General features: G+C 36.7%; 2 protein-coding genes across 3 annotated transcripts; both read left to right on the plus strand.

Moving 5' to 3' along the window:
* The first annotated feature begins 14,589 nt into the window (after nucleotides 1-14,589).
* Nucleotides 14,590-16,754, plus strand: LOC147482445 (alpha carbonic anhydrase 7-like). 2 transcript variants are annotated; one of them, XM_086579882.1, is made up of 7 exons: nucleotides 14,590-14,808; nucleotides 14,912-15,129; nucleotides 15,425-15,531; nucleotides 15,682-15,796; nucleotides 16,080-16,244; nucleotides 16,355-16,408; nucleotides 16,482-16,754. In XM_086579882.1, exons 1-7 carry the CDS (start codon nucleotides 14,718-14,720, stop codon nucleotides 16,578-16,580), a joined length of 849 nt encoding a protein of 282 aa, XP_086436008.1. In that variant the 5' UTR covers nucleotides 14,590-14,717; the 3' UTR covers nucleotides 16,581-16,754. The 2 variants fall into 2 exon arrangements, with proteins under 2 accessions (XP_086436008.1, XP_086436009.1); XM_086579883.1 differs by having other exon boundaries at nucleotides 16,497-16,754.
* Nucleotides 16,755-19,289: 2,535 nt separating this feature from the next.
* Nucleotides 19,290-20,886, plus strand: FRU (FER-like regulator of iron uptake). The gene is made up of 4 exons (XM_086579881.1): nucleotides 19,290-19,792; nucleotides 19,905-20,105; nucleotides 20,234-20,407; nucleotides 20,515-20,886. The coding sequence occupies exons 1-4, from the start codon at nucleotides 19,340-19,342 to the stop codon at nucleotides 20,608-20,610; spliced, it is 924 nt and encodes a 307-aa protein (XP_086436007.1). The 5' UTR covers nucleotides 19,290-19,339; the 3' UTR covers nucleotides 20,611-20,886.
* The last annotated feature ends 1,188 nt before the right edge of the window (nucleotides 20,887-22,074 follow it).

A 22,074-nucleotide genomic window follows, 5' to 3' on the forward strand; every position in this document is an offset into this window, starting at 1 on the left:
TCTTCACTTCACGTGCTGCTATCTGGTGGCCATTGCTATTGAGAAATATCATAAAGGTCCACCGGTCCTCCCGATCTTCTAAATCCCGAAACAATTCAAAGAATCATAAATCCAGCACTTTTGCCCTCCCAAGCACGATTTCTTCCTTGTCACACCTGCACCCCATTGCCATAACAGAAGCGTTATTTCCGTTGGGTGGATTCCGCGCCCACTTTATCACGGGATTCTCTATTTCCAGCTCTGCTAGCGTTGGCAGATTTGTATCGCCATCCGCCGCTTGTTTGTTATCATTATATGGAGAGGAGGCTGATCTTGCATACGAATACGTCGATCGGTGATAGACAGAGTGAATGGTTGTCGGAAGATAATCGAATGGGGTAGAAGGGCTTGCTTGCCCTCGGGGGGTTCGATTCCCACTTGTCCATTCTTCCACGCGCACCACCTTCTTTTTTCTTACTTGCTTTTACGCCCTTTTAAGTAAGAAGAAAAGGAATTTCATTTCATTACTAGAGAGAGAAAGCAAAGGTAAAGTTTTTATAAGTAGTTAGCCTCCATTCCATTTATTAAAAACGGAATAAGGCAAGATGTCCGATTCGAGTCAAAAGCTAAGCTAAAGTTGGACTCAGCACCGGGGGTACCACTCTAATCAAGTTACAAAGTAGGTCGATCTACTCTATACATTGTTATATTCCGACCCTTCCTTTTTAGAGTTATATATGTTGGGTCCATGGCTTGCTAGTACATGTTAATGCAGGACAATATTTTTGGACAGTCCTAGGTTTATAGAAGTGGTGTTTTTGTTTATATATAAAGTGTTGGACAGTCCTAGGTTTATAGAAGTGGTTCTTTTGTTTATATATAAAGTGTTTCAAAGCCTTTTAGAATAGCTAGATATATCATTTTGTTGTCGTTTAATGTGTTGTTCAGTATGTTGTGTAGAGTATCAATTTGATGGAGGGAAAAACAAGAAGTAGAACAAAATAAGTGCTCCCCAATCAAATGATCATGCTCACCTCAAGTTCCTCATCAAGGTAAAAGCTTAAAATTTCACTTTCCATTTTCTCATTTGTTTAACTTCTTACTTTCTTTAGGTAGATTTTCAAATATTTAATTAATTGCATGAGTTTAATTAATACTATTGTATTTGTAAGTTCATTATTTGTTTTGTGAACTTTTAGGAATTAGGTGGACTTTGTGGAGCCGCACTAGGATTTATAGTGAGTGAAGCCATCACCAATACTTGGTATTGCAATGATTCGAGATTGTTTGGAAAATCGTATTGAATATGTTACTCTTATTTGTAAATATGAATTTGTAACTCTTAGAAAATATTTTGATGTTATATTGCATATTTAACGAACATCCTATTTTTTTCAGTCTTTTGCTTGTGTTTGCTATTATTTACTTGTCAAATGGTATGAAAAGGCATGGGGATTTTATCATGGAAATATGATGTTTGTTTCAATATGGAAATGAGATGTTTGTTTCAATATTAGAATAAGTAGTGTTATTTTTGCAGATTAAGTACGTTCTAATAAAATAATAAAATGGGGCAGGTTTAGCTATTTTGCTATAAAATATGAGATTTTTTTTTTATTTGCAACCCATCAGCAACGGTTTATAACCGTTACAAATTTAAAAACGTTACTAAAATTTTTGTACGAAACAGACATAAATAAGTGTTACAAATAATATTTGCAACGCTTAAAAATCGTTGGAAAATTTTTCTTGCAACGGTTAATAAGCGTTGGAAATTTCTATTTGCAACGGTTAATAAGAGTTGGAAATTTTAGTTTGCAACGGTTAATAACCGTTGGAAATTTCTGTTTGCAATGGTTATTAACCGTTGCAAAAATTTCAACACTTTACCCACGCCATATTCGCAACGCTTAAAAAGCGTTGCGAATATGGCGTGGGTAAACGTTGCGAAAATTATTAACAACGTTTTTTTGCCATTGCAAATAGCCTTAAATGCTTCTAAAACTTTTAGAACTTATTTATTTTTCTTCATCTTGAGCTTATTTTATGAATCCAGAGACTTTCGAGCTAAGAGGTAGGAGGGATGCAATAGTGTGTGAAGTGGAAAATAGGGTGTGTGAGAAATGAAGTTTCTTGAAAGTGTTGCTATAGTCCCACACTAGCCTTTAAGCCCGGCCAATGTCAGGCCTGCTACATCGATAGTTAATGATCAGCCATTACTATATTTTTTCAACCTAGATACAAACTATATCAATATAGAAAGCCAACAAGCTCAGCCACATGCTTGTGAGCATCGCTGCCATTTTCACAATTTCACCAGATGGTTTTGCCTATGATTTTTATAAGATTCATAGATCTAAACTGGCCAAGCTTCTTAATAAAATTAGTAGTTGAGATTTTTTTCTTCTCAAATAAATATTGTGAATAGCTTGATAGTTCCTATTTGGGCTTTTTTTTTTCCCTCTTGTTCAATGACAACACAATCATGTGCATCCAACATACGCTTCTTATCCTTCTGAATGGTAGCACGATATCATTTTTCTTGAAAATTAGTAAAATCAACTTTCTAAAAAATAGCAAGATCGGTAGCATCTTTCACACAATTATGAGCAATCTTTCACACATTAGAAGCAAGTGTTGGATGCAAGAATTATTCCACACCAAGAAATGCCAAGGAACTACGTTTCTTCTATATCAAACTGAATTAAGTGTTGAAGTATGCTGCCAAGGAACTATGTTCTATCTCTAACTGAATTGAGTGTTGAAGTATGCCATCTCAAGCCTAAAAATCATATAAGACAATCCTCTATTCCACTTGGCTATAGTATATAATCTCACATATTAATCCGAGTTTTCTTTTCTGGTCATCAAGTTTAACTATCACTTTTATAATCAACTTTGTGATTGGGATTTCAAAAGGTGGCCATTTCCAATTGTAATTTCGATTGGACTCTTCAAACAAACTTCACTTATATGGTCAATTACACTTTCACTATTTTCTGAATATTAGAAATGTTTTTAAATATAAACTTCTTGGTGCGGCAATGATGGAAACTCCTAAAATTTCTCTAAATCGAGATCAAATTTTTAGCAGCTCCTACAAATCACCTATTTTTTTAGCAAGTTTTTTTTATTTGGTAAAATATATAGGAAGTAGAAATACACTCAAACGCTCTAAAGATATTCCACGTGGCATTGTAGGCTATTAGAAAAGACTATCACTCATATTAGAGCAGTGTCGGCCCTGAGGCAAAGCCACACAAGCAAGCGCTTTGGGCCCCCGTTATTTTGGCAAAATAAAGGGCCACCAGTCCACCACTAGAGTCCACTGAAATAGTTTAACACACCTTGCAATATACGCTTACTATTAAGAATAATATAATTATAGGCTTAATTGAAGCTTATATATGGGTAATATGGCTAATTAAATTCACTTGCTATTTCATAGATTATCAAGTCAAAAGATGCATAAAATCTTATTTGTTACATAAAACAAAAAAAAAATTAACTAAAAAGAGGAGAAAACAAATAATAACGCGAGGCAAAAAATGCGTCGATATTTGTTTTTGACATGTGAATGGACACATATAGAGCCACATTTTAAGAGTTGGCTTCAGGCCACCAAGAAACTCAAGGCCGGTGTTGTATTAGAGTGCCACCTAGGAGAGAGAAAATTCTCAATTGGAGGTCTCTACTTTAATAAATAGACAAGATTTTAGACCCCGACCATATGGCCGGAATCAATTCTAAAATTCACATCTCCTAAATTTTTGTAAGGAATTTAATAATTGATAATTATTAGCATAAGTTTTTGGAGTTAATGTAGCAATATTTTCTTCTTGGTGTCATATAAAATTTCCTTGTCAGATGTTGATTGACTTATTAGAATTGTATTGTATTATGAAACTCCTTAAGATTAAGAGTTTATGTTGTATTAGGAAACTTTTTATGATTAATTAAGAGTGTGAACGTGACATACCTGTGCCAGCTAGGAAAGAGATTATCTACATAAAATATATTCTGCTTTAATAAAATGAGATGTGAGTCTAGGGGTGTTCAAAAATCCGATATATCCGACAAAACCGACCGACCCAACCCGAACCGTGTCAAATGGGTCGGTTATGTATTCATGTCGGTTTGGATTGGTTTGGAATAAAGCAAAACCGACTAAGTTGGTTCGGTGATCGGTTAATATTTGTGATAACCGAAAATAACTGACCCGACCCGCTATACCTTAATTTAATGCAAAAGTTGTCTCGATTAGTGATATTTGTATTTGATAAAGTTAAGTTCTTATTGTCTCATGGTCCCACGTCCTTAACCAATTTAGACAAAGTCACGTTTCTACACCTACACATTAATAAATATTAAATAAATTAATAAAGTACAAGTATAGTGGTGGACTTTGAAAAAACAACTATACGAAGTGGTGGAGTTTCTGTTGGGCTGTGGAACCGTCGAGCGTATGAAGCTCCGGTATCTCACCAGCAAGCTTTAGAGTTCTGAAGCTTTTCGAAATTTCGACGATTTGTCGATATTTCGGCCCCAAACCTTTTCTCCCCTTTTTTTCTATGTACACCTATATAAAGGAAATAGATTAGGGTTTTGAGGCAACTTTGAGAGATTCATTTCTAGGGTATTGTGGGAGCTCTATTGAGCTAGGGTTTGAGTGAGGCCTCTTCTTATTGATTCTTGATATCTCTTGTAAACTCTCCAATCTTTGCTATAAAGGAAACTCGGCTCTTGTGTGTGGATGTAGGTAACATTTACCGAACCACCTAAATCTTTGTGTCTCTTTGCATATTTACTTCCATTATTATTGTTTGCTTGTTATGGGTGATGATAAGTTAGTGGCTTTGCTTGTTTGAGTTTGTTGTGATAACTACCAAAGTCTTGGGTGGGTGATTTCCTTGGTGTGATCTCCAAGTTGAAATCATTTGGGATAGAAAGTAGCTAGATTGAGGTGTGACCTTCTAGTGAAATCTCTCAACAAGTGGTATCGGAGCTACAGGACTGTAACAGAGCTACAGGGTGTGTGAGGAAAAGACTCCACCTTTAGCATTGGAGGCTAGGTGTTTGAGGAAATTCCTCTGAGAGGTTCTCCACCGTTGGTTTTGATTCAGTAAAGTCATGACGACCGACAAAGAAAGCTACAGGATAGAGAAGTTTGATGGAACAAACTTTGGCTATTGGAAGATGCAAATTGAGGACGTTCTCTATCAAAAGGATTTGATGGAAACGTTGATAAGTGAGAAGCCCGAGGAGATTCCAAGAAGAAAATGGGATTTGCGGGGATAGAAAGGCCTTGGCCACAATCCGATTGAGTCTTTTTGAAGTCGGTAGCCTTCAATATTAAGACCGAGAAGGCGCCAAGTCTCATGGAGGCACTTACTACAATGTATGAACAACCCTCGACGCTGAACAAAGTCTATTTGATCACCAAGCTATTTAGTATGAGAATGTCGGAGGGACATCCTTCAAGGATCACTTAAATGAATTCAACCAAACTAAGGACCAATTGAGTCGGGTTGAGATTACATTTAGTGATGAGGTGCTAACTTTGGCGATACTTGGACAAATGCCTCCAAGTTGGAAGGCTACAATTCAAGGCTATTAGTGGCTCTGAAATGACCAAGTTGAAGTTTGAGCACGTTGTTAGTATGGTACTAACCGAGGAAATTCGGAGACAGGATTGTCCTTCATCTTTGGGGTCGGCATTGAGCACTGAAAGTAGGGGGAGAAATTCAAACAGGAATCGTGGTAAGAAGAAGTGGAGGGGGAGATCGAAATCTCAAGCCCCCCAATTGCAAAGCGTTGAACACAAACCTCGAGACATAAGTGAAGTGGTGTGCTATAATTGTGGTAGGCCTGGCCACTATAGCCCCAATTGTCCGGTACCAAGAAACAACAACAACATTAATAAGAACAAGAAAAAGAATCAAGAAGCTAATGTTGTTGAGATGGTAGATGACGCTTTGATATGTTCGATAGAGCACAAGAAGGAGTTTTGGGTACTTGATTCCGGCGCATCTTTCCATGCTACCTCACATCGAGAGTTCCTTGAGAACTACACCGAAGGTGACCTTGGAACGGTCTTTCTCGGTGATGACCAACCTTGTGCCATTGTCGGCAAGGGTGACGTGCATGTCAAGATGAATGGCTCGTCATGGTTATTGAAGGACGTCAGACACGTTCCGGTTTTGAGGAAGAATTTGATTTATGTGGGGCAATTGGCAAGTGAAGGATTTGTTACAGTCTTCACTGGTAATACTTGGAAGGTCTCGAAGGGTTCACTGATTGTTGCAAATGGTAAGAAATATGGTACTCTCTACATGACTGCACATGGCTGTGAGTCGATTGCCGTGGCACATGGCAAAGAGGATCCGAATGTTTGGCACCGCAGACTTGGTCACATGAGTGAGAAAGGAATGAAAATCCTTCACTCTTCTGGTAAACTCCCAAAGTTACTGATCTCATCGAAATTGACTTCCGAGGAGAACTGTGTATTTGGAAAAGCGTAAGCGGGTGAGTTTTCGAGAATGGGTCGACTCAAAAAGCTAGAAGGCTTGAGTTGATACATCTGAGATGTCCGGGGCCGGCTAATGTCTCTTCACTTGGCGGAAAGTCATATTTTGTGACTTTCATTGATGACCATACTAGGAAGGTGTGGGTCTATTTCTTGAGACACAAGTCAGAAGTATTTTAAGTATTCAAGACTTGGAAGGCCATGGTTGAGAATGAGACAAGCTTGAAAGTAAAGAAGCTGAGATCCGATAACGGTGGAGAGTATGAGGATTCAGGTTTTAAGAAGTACTGTGCTGACAATGGCATCAAGATGGAAAAGACTTTGCCAGAGACACCTCAGCAGAATGGGGTTGCAGAGTGGATGAATAGAACACTGACAGAGAGAGCTAGGTGTATGCATACACTAGCGCTTGCCCAAGCCCAGCTCGGGCGAGAATGTGTTAGCACAAACAGACTTACCCCCGATCAATAGACCATCGGTACCTTTGGATTTTAAGATTCCAGAGGAAGTGTGGAGCGGGAAGGATGTGAACCTTTCCCATTTGAAGGTGTTTGGTTGTGTGTCCTATGTTCACATTAGTGACCAAGCTAGAAGCAAGCTTGATGCTAAGTCACTAAAGTGCACCTTCATTGGCTATGGCGATGATGATTTTGGGTATCGTTTTTTGGGATGATCAAAATCGGAAAATCATTCGTAGTAGAGATGTTGTGTTTAATGAGAAGGTGATGTACAAGGACAGAGATAAAGCACAAACCAAGGAATCGGGTACAGAGAGCGGCACAGAGTATGTTGAGTTGGATGACTTCGATGTAAGTTGTGGTATAGTGGGAGCCCCACAGTCAGAGGATGACAGTAGTAGTGACTCAGAGAATAATGAGGACACTACACCACCGAGTCCATCTCCACCTCGTGCCCCAAGGAAGACATCCAGGCCACATGTACCGAGTTCGAGATATCCGCCCTCCACCTATGTGAATTACTTGCTACTTACTGATGGTGGCGAGCCTCAATGCTATGATGAAGCATTAGAGGTGAGTGATGCAAGCAAGTGGGAGCTTGCTATGCAAGATGAGATGAAGTCCCTCATCTCTAGTGGCACGTGGGAGTTAGCCAAACTACCCATGGGCAAGAAGGCTCTACTGAACAAATGGGTGTTTAGAGTCAAAGAGGAACATGATGGTTCCCAGAGATACAAAGCGAGGCTAGTAGTCAAGGGTTTTCAGCAGAAAGCAGGCGTTGACTTCACAGAGATATTCTCCCCAGTGGTGAAACTGAATACTATTCGGTCAGTGTTGAGTATTTTTGCAGCAGAAAATTTGTATCTTGAGCAGTTGGATGTTAAAACTGCCTTCCTCCATGGTGACCTAGTTGAGGAAATTTACATGCAAAGAACCGGAGGGTTTCATCAAGAAGGGTAAAGAGAAAATGGTATCTTGTGGCTCGAAAGAGCTTGTATGGTTTGAAACAAGCCCCTAGGCAGTGGTACATGAAATTTGATAACTTCATGCAAGGAAATGGCTACTATAAGTGCAACGCTGACCATTGTTGCTACTTCAAGAGGTTCGACTCCAGCCTTCACGCCATCCCTTGTTGCTATATGTTGATGATATGTTAGTAGCAAGTTCGATATGTCAGAAATTGGGAGATTGAAAGAGAAGTTAGCAAGTGAGTTCTCTATGAAGGACTTGGGTGCAGCGAAACAGATTCTAGGGATGAGGATCAGAAGAGATAGGCAAAAAGGTATTCTGGAGTTGTCTCAGGTGAGTATATTGAGAAGGTATTGAAGAGGTTCAACATGGGTAGTCGCGAAACCGGTTTGCACACCTTTGGCGATCCACTTCAAGTTATCCAAGGAACACTCTCCCAAGATCGTTGAGGAAAGAAACTTCATGGCTAAGGTACCATACTACGCCATTGGAAGTCTTATGTATGCCATGGTTTGCAGCGTCGGATATAGCCCAAGCAATGGGAGCCGTCGATGATTTATGTCTAATCCCGGCAAGCAACATTGGGAAGCCGTGAAGTGGATATTGAGATATCGATAGGTACTACTGAGAGAAATGCCTATGTTATGGAAGGGGGTGTTGTGAACCCGCAAGGGTATGTGGATGCCGATTTTGCGGGAGAAGTAGATCGCAAAAGAAGCACTACGGTTATGTCTTTACTGATGGGTGCTACCGCGCGAGTGAGTTGGATTTCTCGTTATAGAAGATTGTTGCTTTGTCTACCACGTAAGCGGTATGTGGTCGATTCTGAGGCAAGCAAAGAGATGATCCGTTCTGAGGATTGATGGAAGAGCTTGGGATGAAGCAAGAGAGAAGTGTGTTACCGCGGCTGGTCAGAGTGCTATACATCTTGCTAAGAATTCCGCCTTTCATTCTAGGACCAAGCACATTGGTCTCCTGTATCATTTTATCCGATCTCGTTAGAGGATGAGGTTTTGGCACTTGAGAAGATCCAAGGGAGTGAGAATCCGGATATATGTTGACCAAGACCGTGCCCTCTTGATCGGTTGAAGTTGTGTTCAACCGGTGGGTCTTCTTGCTTGAAGACCATGATGGATGAGCCGAAAGTGTTTCTTTAGTAAATTAGAATTGGATGGAGTTGTTACAATTGAGATGTGATGTGCATGTAGAATCTCGAAGGTTCCAAGTGGGAGATTGTTGGGTCGTGGAACCGTCGAAATGTGATGAAGCTCCCAGATCTCACCGAAGCTTTAGAGTTCTAAAACTTTTCGGAATTTCGACGATTTGTCGATATTTCGGCCCCAAACCTTTTCTCCCCTTTTTTTCTATGTACACCTATATAAAGGAAATATATTAGGGTTTTGAGGCAACTTTGAGATATTCATTTCTAGGGTATTGTGGGAGCTCTATTGAGCTAGGGTTTGAGTGAGGCCTCTTCTTATTGATTCTTGATATCTCTTGTAAACTCTCCAATCTTTGCTATAAAGGAAACTCGGCTCTTGTGTGTGGATGTAGGTAACATTTACCGAACCACCTAAATCTTTGTGTCTCTGTGCATATTTACTTCCATTATTATTGTTTGCTTGTTATGGGTGATGATAAGTTAGTGGCTTTGCTTGTTTGAGTTTGTTGTGATAACTACCAAAGTCTTGGGTGGGTGATTTCCTTGGTGTGATCTCCAAGTTGAAATCATTTGGGATAGAAAGTAGCTAGATTGAGGTGTGACCTTCTAGTGAAATCTCCCAACAGTTTCGTCTCTCTAGATCTATACTTTCCAGATCTATACTTTTTCTTTTCTTCTCGATAAACTTTGTTCTCATATATATATATATATATATATATATATATATATATATATATATATATATATATATATATATATTTGGGTTGTCTGAAACAAACGAACAACAACAAATAAGCTAGAAGGGAAGGGTCCTAAAGGATACCTCGTACCCACATAGGTGGCTCTAAAAAGATACCCTACCTGCTCGCTGGTGGATAATTTCAGATGGAGTTAGTGGATTTAATTTGTTGTTTTTTCAAGTTCTGGTTTGGTTTGTGTTAAGAAGAAGGGTTATTCGGTTCGGTTTGCAGATTCACATTCAATCCATTGGTTTTGTTTTAATTAGATCTTCAAATTTAGTTTTTAAATTGATTTGATCTTCATATTCAGTTTATGGTCGATTCAGTTAATATCAGTTAAAACCGTGAAATAATCGGTTCGGATCGGACACCGGTTATGTTGGAAATTATTCGGTTCGGTTTCGGATTAGTTACATCTGGAGTATCGGTTCGATTCGGTTCCTATTGCACATAATCCGACAAGGTCGGTTCGGTGGTCAATTTTAGCCCAAACCCGACCCGAACCGACCCGTGCACACCCCTAGATGTGACAGTAGATTTCAGCACATATATGGCCAAGTGGCCAACAACCCCAATATATCCAGCTGTTGATACGTTAGGAAGGATAATTGTGTTTTAAAGTGGCTGACTAATGTACTTGGTCAAACATTTATGGTGAGTCAAATTTGAAATATTTATTAATGTAAAATCAAAACAAATCCGATTCGTTTCGGTTTTATAACAGTTAACGTATGAAATCAAAAACCGCACCAAAGTGCCCGGTTTTTAGTTTTGAGAACCAAAAACCGAACCGGATAAACTTAAAATTAGAAAAATAGTTGTGCGGTTCGGTTTCTCAATTATTTGCGACAGCCCTAATTCATCTCTATACTACTAGCCACTGTGCACGTAGTACTCACCTGGGTTCTATTGAGTTTTTTAAAAAAAACTATAAACGTTAAATTACTATTTTACTCCTCAAAAAGAAAAAGAAAAAAATCTAAAAATTACCCTTGGGACGTACACCAAAACACTGTTATTCAACCCCCACATTTTTCTATATATTAAAGATATAACAGCCACTTATTAGGAAACCCCTTAACTCTGAGTAGGCAAATTTAAATTTTTATTTATTTATTTATTATTACTATTTACCCATTCCTCCTTTATAAGTTTAAAACTATCAAACAACTTAATAAATATTTACCTAATACTCCCTAGACTACAATCAATCGAAATTAGATATTACGCATACCTACGTTTTTTCAAATTATAAATTGCAATCGAAATCAAATTAGAAGTTGATGTTTCTTCAATCTTCAACTTCTATTTCCACACTAATTTCGCTGTATATATATTTGCTTAATTTTTCAACTTAAAACTATTCTAAAATCTCAACCACAACATCTACAGCAGCATCTGATTGAGGTAATTTTTTTTTGTTGAAAGGCTTTGCTTTAGTTTGTTTTTCTATTTCTATTGTCATGTTGAACACTTTCGAGAAACTAGTGCGAAGCACGGTTCAATATAGTACTTTGTAAATGATTTTTCTATTTTTTCTTAACCCGGCCATCCTAGGTTTATCCTCGTAGAGGCGACTTGGGAACGCCATTAGATGCATACGTATCTCGAGTAAAAGAACCCAAAGAAGTAAAACAAATAAAATGGAGAGAAACGTAAGATTTTAGGGACATATTTTATATTAACCCGTAAACAAATTCAAAATCGTTAAGACATTTATAAGTTTTGGATTAGACTAATTTTTTGTATATATGATCTCCTAACTATTCTAAACATTGTCACAAATAATCAAAAAAATCTAAAATTTCTAAACTTACCAAATGTAGTTAACAATTTACAAAATTTGGCTAATTATAAACAGTTAATTTTCACCATTTTGAACAAGTTTAGAAATTTTTTTATTTTTTTGATTATTTAGGACAATATTTAGAATAGCTAGAAAATCATATCTACAAAAAATTAGTCTAATCCAAAATTTATAAATATCCTAACGATTTTGAATTTGTTTACGGGGATATCACCCCTCCCAACTCTAAAACCCTCTCACCGTCAACTTGTCCCCCAATTTGTGTTCCACCAGCATCTACCAATACTAGTCCCTCAATAGCACAATTTGATCTTCCCGAACATTTAAATCATTCAAACCAGTACTATCATTAAACAAACATCTCTTAGATAAAGAACTATCAGAATCCCAACAAAGAAAACTAAAACCACCCCTTGATTGATCCACAAAAGAAATTCCGCCCACCGGATGTCGAATCAAAAAAACTGTTGGGCTCAATTACAATTCTTTGCCTAGTACTAATATTACTATTAGTAATGATATTACTTTGTCTATAACATTCAATTATTTGATTTAAGCTACGCAAACGGTATTAGACTCATGTATAATTGCAATGGTAGATGGTGAACCAAGTTCATAGATTAAACTGAAAAATAGGGAAACAAAGTAAAGAGAGTGAAAATAGAAGAAAGGGGGAGTTTTGGGTTTCTTCTTCATTGGAGAATAAAAGATAAGGAATTTTATAAATTTTGAGAAAAATTATCAAGTTGGGGGGGGGGGTTTGAAAGAAATGAAGTGCGGACTAAATGATAGTGAAAATTGAATTTGAAATAAATGGAGTGGAAATTAAAGATGGCGGAAGTGAAAAGAGAAAATGAGGAGGGGTTTTAGAGTTTAGTCTGCTGGGTTTTTTTTTTCACTGTTTTGATTTTTCTGCAGTTTTCTTTTGTTTTACTTCTTGGTTTTTGTTTTCTCGAGATATGTATGTATCCTACGGTGTCCAAAGTCGTCCCATGTGGGATATCTATGGGATAGTGGGGCTCATTATTTTTACTTTTTAAATACCGACAGCACCAAGAAAGAAAGTCAGTAATAACGGCTACACAGTTTACCCTTTTTTGCTTTATTTTTTTAAGAGTACGGATCTTCTCCACGCGGGTGGAAATGATCAACTTTTACACCTTACAAGATTTGTTTTACACGTGTTCTATCATTTAACCCCCAAAATTAATGCAGGTAACGGAGTTAAGATAAAAAAAAAAATCAGAAAAATTGCCACAAATTAGAAAAAAAATACACAAAATTCTTTGTCGCCTTTTATTCTAAGCATACTGCCAGATTGAGAACTTGGTGTTTTAGTTTCTTTTTTTTTGTCCTGGTTCATTAACTCCTCAACAGACGGAGGCTTAAAACAGACTGAAATTGACCAATATACCAACAAGAAGGATCTTAATACGAACCATGCAACCGTAATACTCTAAACCAATATATATAACGCTTTTTCGATACCAAGCATTCGACTACATTGAAAAGAATTTCCATGCATAATCAAACGTGTGAACCCAACTAAATCCGAATTCAATAAACCCCCTTATATCCTCTTCTCTTACAGGAAAAGTCTTATATATCTCCGAAGGCAGAAACGGTCAATGAAGGAAAAACCCTAACCTCACTCTATTAAACCGGCCTCTTTCTCAAAAAGGTGGGCAATACCATCAAATGATAATCATGTACCCAGACAAAATCGTCTTCTTGGTTAATCACTTTAAGTATTTTATCAGCAAAAAATTTATTAACAGAAACATAAGCCTGCCATAATAATCTATTGAAACGACCTCCAAAATCCGGTGAAAGGGGTAACATGCAATGAAACAAATGCCAAAGTTATTGTTTACAAAAGCCATGATAATTTAGTGAAAAGATCATATGGTAAAAAAGTGGCATGGGCACAATGAGTCAAGCAGGATTTGAGACACTTCTTCTTATTCACTTGGGTGTATCTCTTCTCTTAAACAACCAACATATATAACTTCAACTTCATCATGGTCATGGTTGTTCGTCGTCATCACAACTATTTGAAGATGATGAGGATAACAAACCATCTTTAAGTTGAAGTAAAAGTCCAACCTTTGTTATCAACTTTGGCGACTAGTTCTAATGGGTAATAGATTAGCTACAATTATAGTTCTATCTCGAGGCATATTATTAGTTTTGTGTCTGTGTAAGACAGTACGGGTTGTGTTTTCTTTCCTAATTTGTAGCCATTTTTCTGATTTTTTTTTTAATCTTAATTCCGTTACCTGCATTAATTTTGGGAGTTAAATGATGGGACATGTGTAAAGCAAAGCTTGTAAGGTGTAAAACGTGATTTTTTCCACCCGGGTGGAGAAGATCGAGACTCTTTTTTTAATGTCTAAAGACCCCACCAGAAACCAAAAAAATAAAAATAGTTGGGCGTAGCGTAGCCGTGCTAAACCTAGTAATCTTAATCTATTATTTTCTTCTACCTAATGCGGCGTAAGCAAGTGAGTCATTTGGAGGCGTGACAAATCCTTTCGCCTTCTTCTAATTTCTATCTCAAATTATAAAATAGTTGGCTAAATACAATTGTAATAATTATTATATTTTAGAGGCAAAAAAATAATATACATATATTATAAATGAAACTTGCTCTACTACTTTGAGTGGACTAATTTTTTGATTGAGTTGTCTCCATCATACAAGATATTTAGACGATTCTGCCCCTATTTTGCATCTTAAATTACATAATATTTGTGATTATAACATTCTAATAATTAATATATGATAAGAGCAAAAATATACTAATTATTTTATTTATTTATGTTACATAAATTATATATGATAAAGTTTGTCAGTGGCTCAATGCAAGCAAATTGTGGCATAGACATGTGGCGTAGCCACGTGCTCAAGACTAGTAATAATTAAGGACCTTATTGTCGCACCGACTGCACCCAGACATTAAAAAACAGCAAATATTTTCTCTGTTGCATTTCCTACATATATTATAGTATATATTACACTCTTGTGTCATCTTGTTTTTGTTTGTACAAGTTTCTTTGAGAGTTTAGAGTAAAATATGACGGATCAAAGCAATCCCATCTCCATTGTAGCTATTGTTCTTATAGTTCTTACCATGAATTCAAGGCTAACTACATCTCAAGAAGTTGGTAAGTTTTGTTCTGTTTTCTTGGTGTTGAAATTTTATTTTGGTGAGAAGGGTTGGAAGCTGGCCTGGACTAATATTTTGTTTGTGCTTTTTATGTGTTGTAGAGAATGAGAGTGAGTTTGAGTATGTAATGGGGAGTAGCAAGGGACCTGATAAATGGGGAAAACTACACAAAGAATGGGATGCTTGCTATAATGGAGAAATGCAATCTCCTATTGATTTGTTGAACAAGAGAGTCGAAGTTGTTCATAAATATGGGAAAATAAAGAGAAATTACACTGCCTCTAACGCAACGCTCAAGAACAGGGGTCATGATATTATGGTAAGAAACTAAACATTCTTGCATTTAATTGTGCATCGGGTGGAATTTGTACTACTGTAGTATCTATATACCTCACTTTTGCTTTCCAGCCGGCAGCCGGTAACTTCTTTTACGTTTTAAGAATTGTGTATTTTGCGCTTACGTTCATCAGGCGTTTGCTACTCGTGATTGTGTACTCAACATGGTTATATGGGTTGGTCAACAAACTATTATCCCAAAGACCCAAACTTGTTATTTATTGTTTGTTCCTTTATAAATTTAAACTCAAGTTGTTAACCGGTTCCTTGTTGTCCAGCTTCAATGGAAAGGCGATGCAGGCGCACTTAAGATCAATGGTACAGCTTATAAACTCCAACAATGCCACTGGCACTCACCTTCAGAGCACACCATCAATGGCAAAAGGTGCTTGCCGAAGTCCTAATTAACCATACTAGTGTCATATATTAAAGTGATCATTGACAAGATTTGTATAGATATGGAGTATGGACTAAATACAGCATTTTCTAATTCCAAATAATTGCCATTAAAACTGGAATACGCTTGTGTCGTCAGGTTTGATCTAGAGTTGCATTTGGTTCATCAAGCATCCGACCATAGTGCAACAAACAAGATTGCTGTTGTCGGAGTCATGTATAACATTGGAAGGCCTGACCCATTTCTCGCCGAGGTAAAATTTAGTAAACTATATAACTATATATGACTCTCATTTTACTTGTTTAGCATTGCCATGGGACCAGTTCTTAATGTACCATTTTTTTTATTTCTTTTCTGGTCACGGAGTTACTCCTGAAGTCTTGAGCAGTTGAACCCAATCTTTGATAAAAACAAAATAAAAAATATAGGAAAAACTTTCGTTTTGTAACATCAGTTGACAACATATATGATATATAATCATTATTAAGTATAGCTTGTACTGAATACTGATACAGGTGTTGGGTTTTCAATTTCAGTTGGAGAAGTACATGTGGTCTATTGCTGATAGCCATGAAGAGGTGAAAGTAGGCGTTGTTGATCCAAGGCACATAAAGATGGGTGGCAAGTGGTATTACAGATACATGGGTTCTCTCACTGTTCCCCCTTGTACTGAAGGTGTTATTTGGACCCTGAATAGAAGGGTATACCTGTTCCCCTCAAATCCTAAATACACTTGCACTACAATTATTTCCAACATTTCTTTACAGGTATAGATGTAATATCTGCATTCCTACACTTTCAAAATTCCCAGGTGAGGAGCATTACAAAGGAACAAGTCCAGTTATTAAGAACAGCCGTTCATGATGTATGTACCTAACATTGTGGTGGAAGTAATTTTCTTTTTTTTCTTTTTGACGAATTGCACCAATACACAATAGTTACATTTTTTGCAGTATGCGGAGGCAAATGCAAGACCACTGCAACCGGAGAACGACCGTGAGGTCCACCTAATTGGCCCAACCACTTCGCTAGCCTGACCTAGAATCACGAATTCACGATACCCTTTCAGAATTATCATGTCTGTTATCATCAATTTTGATTAGTGTTGCATCCCTTGTTATCAATTCGCCGAATTATTCGCAAATCGAATTTTTGAAGGTCAATACATATAATACTTCCGAATGTTTCAAAGATTCGGAATAATTTGCGTTTTTTTTTTGTTTTGAAACAAATAATTCGGTTTTGACAAATTTTTCAAAAATTTGGCTCCAAAAAATAATAATAATAAGAATGAAAATTCAGTTGCGCTTTTGTTATTTTTTATGTATTTTATATCCTCACTCTTATTTTAAGTTCTTTTACATTCTTAGTAATAAATTAATCAAAAATTAAAGCTTTGTTTTTATCTTTTTGGGTAATATTTAAATTGTCTTGTCATATTATGGTGTGTGTATTTTGAAGTTTGAACTGTAATTTCAATTCAAGAACAAATAAATGAAAGTACTTATGTAGACCGTTCAATTGGTTTCAATGTTTTCGTAGCTAAATTGCTTTGATATGTTTGTTATGTTGTAAAGAATGACAACTATTATTAATATTTATTAACATAATATCACGAATTTTTTATTTTCAAATTTTTGCAACAAAATGTTTAAAACACGTATTAATAAAATACTGCATAATTGTCATATTGCAAATTTTTAACCGTACTATTTTTTGAGTCGCCGAATAATTCTTGAATTATTCCCGTATCGAATTTTTGTCGTATCCCGAATTTCTAACAGGAGTTGCATTTATTGCTGGTAGAAGATGGAAGGAAATAAGCCCAAGATTATTAGGAATGGATCTTATTTGTGGGCTTTAGAAATGGGGGATTTAAGTTTGAAAATTATGTTCCCTCAAATAGGCCTGAAAGCCCCAATAGCCCAGTGAAAACTGATGTATCTCTACGACCGTACAAGCCTCGTTTAGAACACAAGGTTATCCCGTGGAGTGGAGAAGAATATAGTAATTGGTTGAAGCTAACCTCGTGTTGGCCTTCTTTCCATCAAATAACATACCTTGCATCGACTATGTAATGCGCGTTCAAAGGATATAATAATTTTACTTATAATATATCCAAGGTCTAACTCATATTATAAGTGCACTTACGTTAATAATCTTATCCTAGCCAGTAAGAGATTAGCTGTTACAAGTAATTGGTCTAAATCACATTATTGTCAGCTCCTGAGAGAAATGTGGAGGTCACTTGGTATCTTTTTTTTTTTTTTTTTTTTTTTTTTTTTTTCCATTAAAAAAGAGACAGGGAATTTATGTTATTTTGGTTTTTTTTTCTTCCTATGTGAGCAAAATTTAGATTAACGAAACTTAATATTGGAAATACAAATTACAAGTCTAGTAAATAAGTTCCAATGCAAAAGAAAGCAAGTCAAATCTAGAATAAGTCCGATCAGGGATCTCGCCAATAGTAGCAGAGTGGGGCTTCTCTGAATGAACAGAATGGAACATTTCCTTCTTCCTGAGTCTCTAAGATGAACTTACTGGTACACAACAGAGAGTCCTTCTGTGAATAGATAGAGTCATATAGCATGTAGTAGTGACCAAATGAGCCAAGTATATAGACAGAACTCCGATCTTTTTTTTTTTTTTTTCGCCGAAACTTGTACTCGTGTATGAGCTTGAACTGACGACCTCTTGAAATAACCTTTAAGGGCCTTCGGAGTCAATGTGCTGGTCGGGCTGCATGATCCAACGACCAAATTATCAGAACGAAATAATGACATCTCAAAGTCAGATACTCAAAGTAACTGGTAGTGTTCAACAAATTATATTGTAGCTTCGCTTGGCACACAACTCCACACAGGTGTGCTAACTCCTAAGCCACAGGTCATAATTAGGATTATGACATTTTTGTTAGGGTTAACTAGTATTACTCCCACTAGATGAGCTAATTAGGATTTTTCTCTTACTAGATGGGGAAAAAATTTAGACCCTAATTTCCCATCTAGTGGGAGGAAATCCTAATTGGCTCATCTAGTGGGGATAATGTTCGTTAACCCTTTTTGTTACATAACATTGTACAGTTTGATGTCTTTGATTCGATTTATTACTGTAAAATAAGAACAAAACGGGAGGAGGAAATAAAAGAAAGAGAACCATTAATGTAGAAAATTAGGCGAAATCTAAGTGCAAAATTCTAGATATGGCCTAAAAATTGTGTTATCCAATTCATAATGATAAGAATGGTTCAGATTTGGTGATGTACGTTAATATTTTTGCTGTAGCCTAATTGATCATGTTGATCTACTCATCTACATGGTGTTGAGCTCCTGCTCTACTAATATTACGACTTGAATGAATGCCATGTATAGGAAATTAGCAACTAGTTGACAAAATTGTCATATCCAAAGGTGATTACTGATTAACTAAAATGTTCATCATGGACTCATGGCCCTGGATAGAAAGTGGCCAACGCCGGAGGAGACAATCAACCAACCAGTTGCAATAATCTCAACGTTTGGGGACAGTCGTGTTTCTCATAATGGCGGCGCAAGTGAGCAGTAAACCTCAGAACAACTTTATTTTTGTTGAGTTAATTTTATAGTTCATCTACCTGAACATTGTATTGAACTAATAGCCTTCTGAAGGTTGACTTGATAATTATTTATATATGTTTAATAATCCCTATATGTCATGATTCTAAGCAAATGATTCCATTCACACCTCCCACTATAATAACATGCTAAACTTGGATTATCAATGTGCAGCTCAAACTAAAAAGGTTAATCTTTATGCAATGGAGAATCTAGGATTTTTCACAAGTTCAACAGCGCAAGTTAGTGAATTATCAGTTCAAGATTTCATAAACGATAGCAACTTTGAGCAATTTATCGATCTAATAAGAGGAGAAGATGTAAACCCTTATGCGCCAAATTACGATTGCGAACTTATGTTTGGTGGTGGCAATGTTGATAGCCAGTTTTGTCCTGCACCAGAAAACATGTTCAGTGCCAACTGCACTAGTACATCTAAACCTAATTCAATTCTCAATTCTCTGGCACCATTTAGTGGTGATATTGAGCAAGGTGATGAGGAAAACGACGGAGCTGACTCTTCTGCAAATACAACTACACCAACAAAAAATAGAACTGGTGATCGGTCGAGAACTTTAATGTCAGAGCGCAGGAGGAGAAGTCGTATGAAGGAGAAGCTCTATGCATTGCGGTCCTTGGTTCCAAACATCACAAAGGTGCACTTCTGAGATGCGTGTGAAAAATTAATTTTCTGGAACATGTCAACATTTGTATATTTCATCTTGGTACATTTATAGATAATTGTTTTTGTTCTGGTTTTTTAAACAGATGGATAAGGCATCAATTGTAGGAGATGCAGTTTCATACGTGCAGGATTTGCAAATGCAAGCTACGAAGCTAAAAACTGAAATTTCAGGGCTTGAAGCGACACTCAGTGGATCAAAAAATGTTCAGTGCTTTGTTGAAAATTGTAAGAAAATCAATAATGCTATCGAGCATACTCATCCCGTTCGCAAGAAAGTATTACAGGTTTATACCTAATCTTCTGCTACTTTGTTTGCACTTTGCACTGAAGTATTAAATGTCATCGGTGGTCATATTTTCTCATGTCTTTGTTCTCACATTTGACAAATGTATCATGTCATATGACTATGTAGATGAATGTGTTTCAAGTTGAGGAGAAAGAGTTCTATGTAAGAGTGGTAAGCAACAAGGGAGAAGGGGTGGCAGTAGCTCTTCACAAGGCCTTAGAGTCATTATCGTCTTTCACTATTGAAAGCTCAAATTTCACCACAGTTTCTGATAGATTTGTACTCACATTTACAGTGGATGTAAGCATTTGCAGCTGATTCTTTTGCTTCCTAGTTTGTATTGATTTTACTGTGGTATATATAGTGCTAGTTTGATTGATATATTATTGACTTGTTGTTCTAAACAGGTCAAGGAATGTGGAGAACAAATCAACTTCTCAACCATGAGTCTATGGGTAACTGGTGCTCTCGTCAACCAGGGATTTGAGATCAAAACACCATGAACTCCCTAACTTCTATCAATTTCCTTATGAGTACATTGTCTCATACTCTTCTACCATCCAAGCAACAATTTTTGTACCCTTGGCAAGTAATAGCTCTACTGAGTACTAACTGTAACTCTGTAACACATCTCCTGAAAACTCCATCCCGTTTAGTCTCTGTAGGGAACATGGTCTTCTATAATATATATACCTTAGTTTGGTAAATGTGTTTTGTATGTAAGCCTACCTTAAGGAAAAACAACAATAAATCGAATAAATTGAGCTAAGTTGACATGGTAATTGCTCCACTTGTGGCACTATCAAAGATATATCTAATTGTAGTGTAGATCGAAATGATGCAATCTTATTTTGTTATCTGCTATTATTGTCCATTAGTTGTACTTGTCCAATTTACAAATACCCCTGGATGTCCATTTCACAGTGTTCATGGTTGCAGATAGGGGTGGGTGCCCCTTTTTTCCGAAATTCCGATCCGAAATTTTTTCGGATCGGCTTTCGATGCTTTTTGAAATTCCGATTTTTCAATTTTTTCCGTTTTGAATCCGCACATATCCAATCCCATTTTGCCAAATTATTATTTAGAATTACATACAATATATCTAAAATTCTAAAGTAATTAAAATTGTTTTAGTATAAGCCCACTCCTTTTTACCCTTTTTACCTATTGGATTAATTTTCCTTAATCAATATATAATACCCACAAACTAAAAACCCTAAATTACAAGTTATAAAATAGATTTAATATTAAGATATTTGAATTTTCAATAATTTCTGAATTTTATCCAAATTACTTGATTTTTCATCAGAATTATCTAAATTTTGATTTTCATCCGATTTTTTAAAATTTTGAAAAAAAAATCCGATCGGATCGAACTCAGCACAACATATCTTTTTTCTGAAAATACGGAAATCGAAAACCCATATTCTGATCCGCTTCGGCAGAAACACACCCCTAGTTGCAAAAATTACACATACTACAAAATCTTTTTTAGTTAACTGATAAGTCTTAGTTTTCTCAAGTACTATAAAGAGACTAGAACACCTGCAACATGCTGAATGGTTTGGAAACTGGGCCAAATTTGTTCTAGCCGCCGACAACACTAAACCCGACCTTCGCGGGCCAGAACTTCTCATTACCCTGGTCCGTCATATTCGGCCGACCAGACCAAAACTGGTTTATTGGGCCAACTGAGCCGAAACTTGTTTCTGACTTGGCTGAGCCCACACGTTTCTGACCTGGTTTAGCCCACATAGGCCTGGACGCCTGGTCACTAATTCGATATGCTATTCTAGACTTCTAGTTTGTGCCTTATAGTGAATTCTAATCCTGTACCAATCTACACTCTACGTAGTACGTACGACATCATACTAGGACTCACATAGTAGTCACATAAATGCATTGCTTTAGATCTCAAGATTGGATTAATGCTATTACAAGAGCACATATTAGTTTTCAATTTTCAA

This window comes from Coptis chinensis, chromosome 8 (genome assembly GCF_015680905.1).
Source record: "Coptis chinensis isolate HL-2020 chromosome 8, ASM1568090v1, whole genome shotgun sequence".
NCBI classification, from domain to species: Eukaryota; Viridiplantae; Streptophyta; class Magnoliopsida; order Ranunculales; family Ranunculaceae; genus Coptis; species Coptis chinensis.

Excerpts from the sequence above, each read along its gene's own strand:
- FRU (XM_086579881.1), top strand. The coding sequence starts at position 19,340 with ATGGAGAATCTAGGATTTTTCACAAGTTCAACAGCGCAAGTTAGTGAA. Across the intron at positions 20,106-20,233 it reads TTCGCAAGAAAGTATTACAG|ATGAATGTGTTTCAAGTTGA; the intron begins GTTTATACCTAA and ends ATGACTATGTAG. Across the intron at positions 20,408-20,514 it reads TACTCACATTTACAGTGGAT|GTCAAGGAATGTGGAGAACA; the intron begins GTAAGCATTTGC and ends TGTTCTAAACAG.
- LOC147482445 (XM_086579882.1), top strand. The coding sequence starts at position 14,718 with ATGACGGATCAAAGCAATCCCATCTCCATTGTAGCTATTGTTCTTATA. Across the intron at positions 14,809-14,911 it reads AACTACATCTCAAGAAGTTG|AGAATGAGAGTGAGTTTGAG; the intron begins GTAAGTTTTGTT and ends TATGTGTTGTAG. Across the intron at positions 15,532-15,681 it reads CACACCATCAATGGCAAAAG|GTTTGATCTAGAGTTGCATT; the intron begins GTGCTTGCCGAA and ends TTGTGTCGTCAG.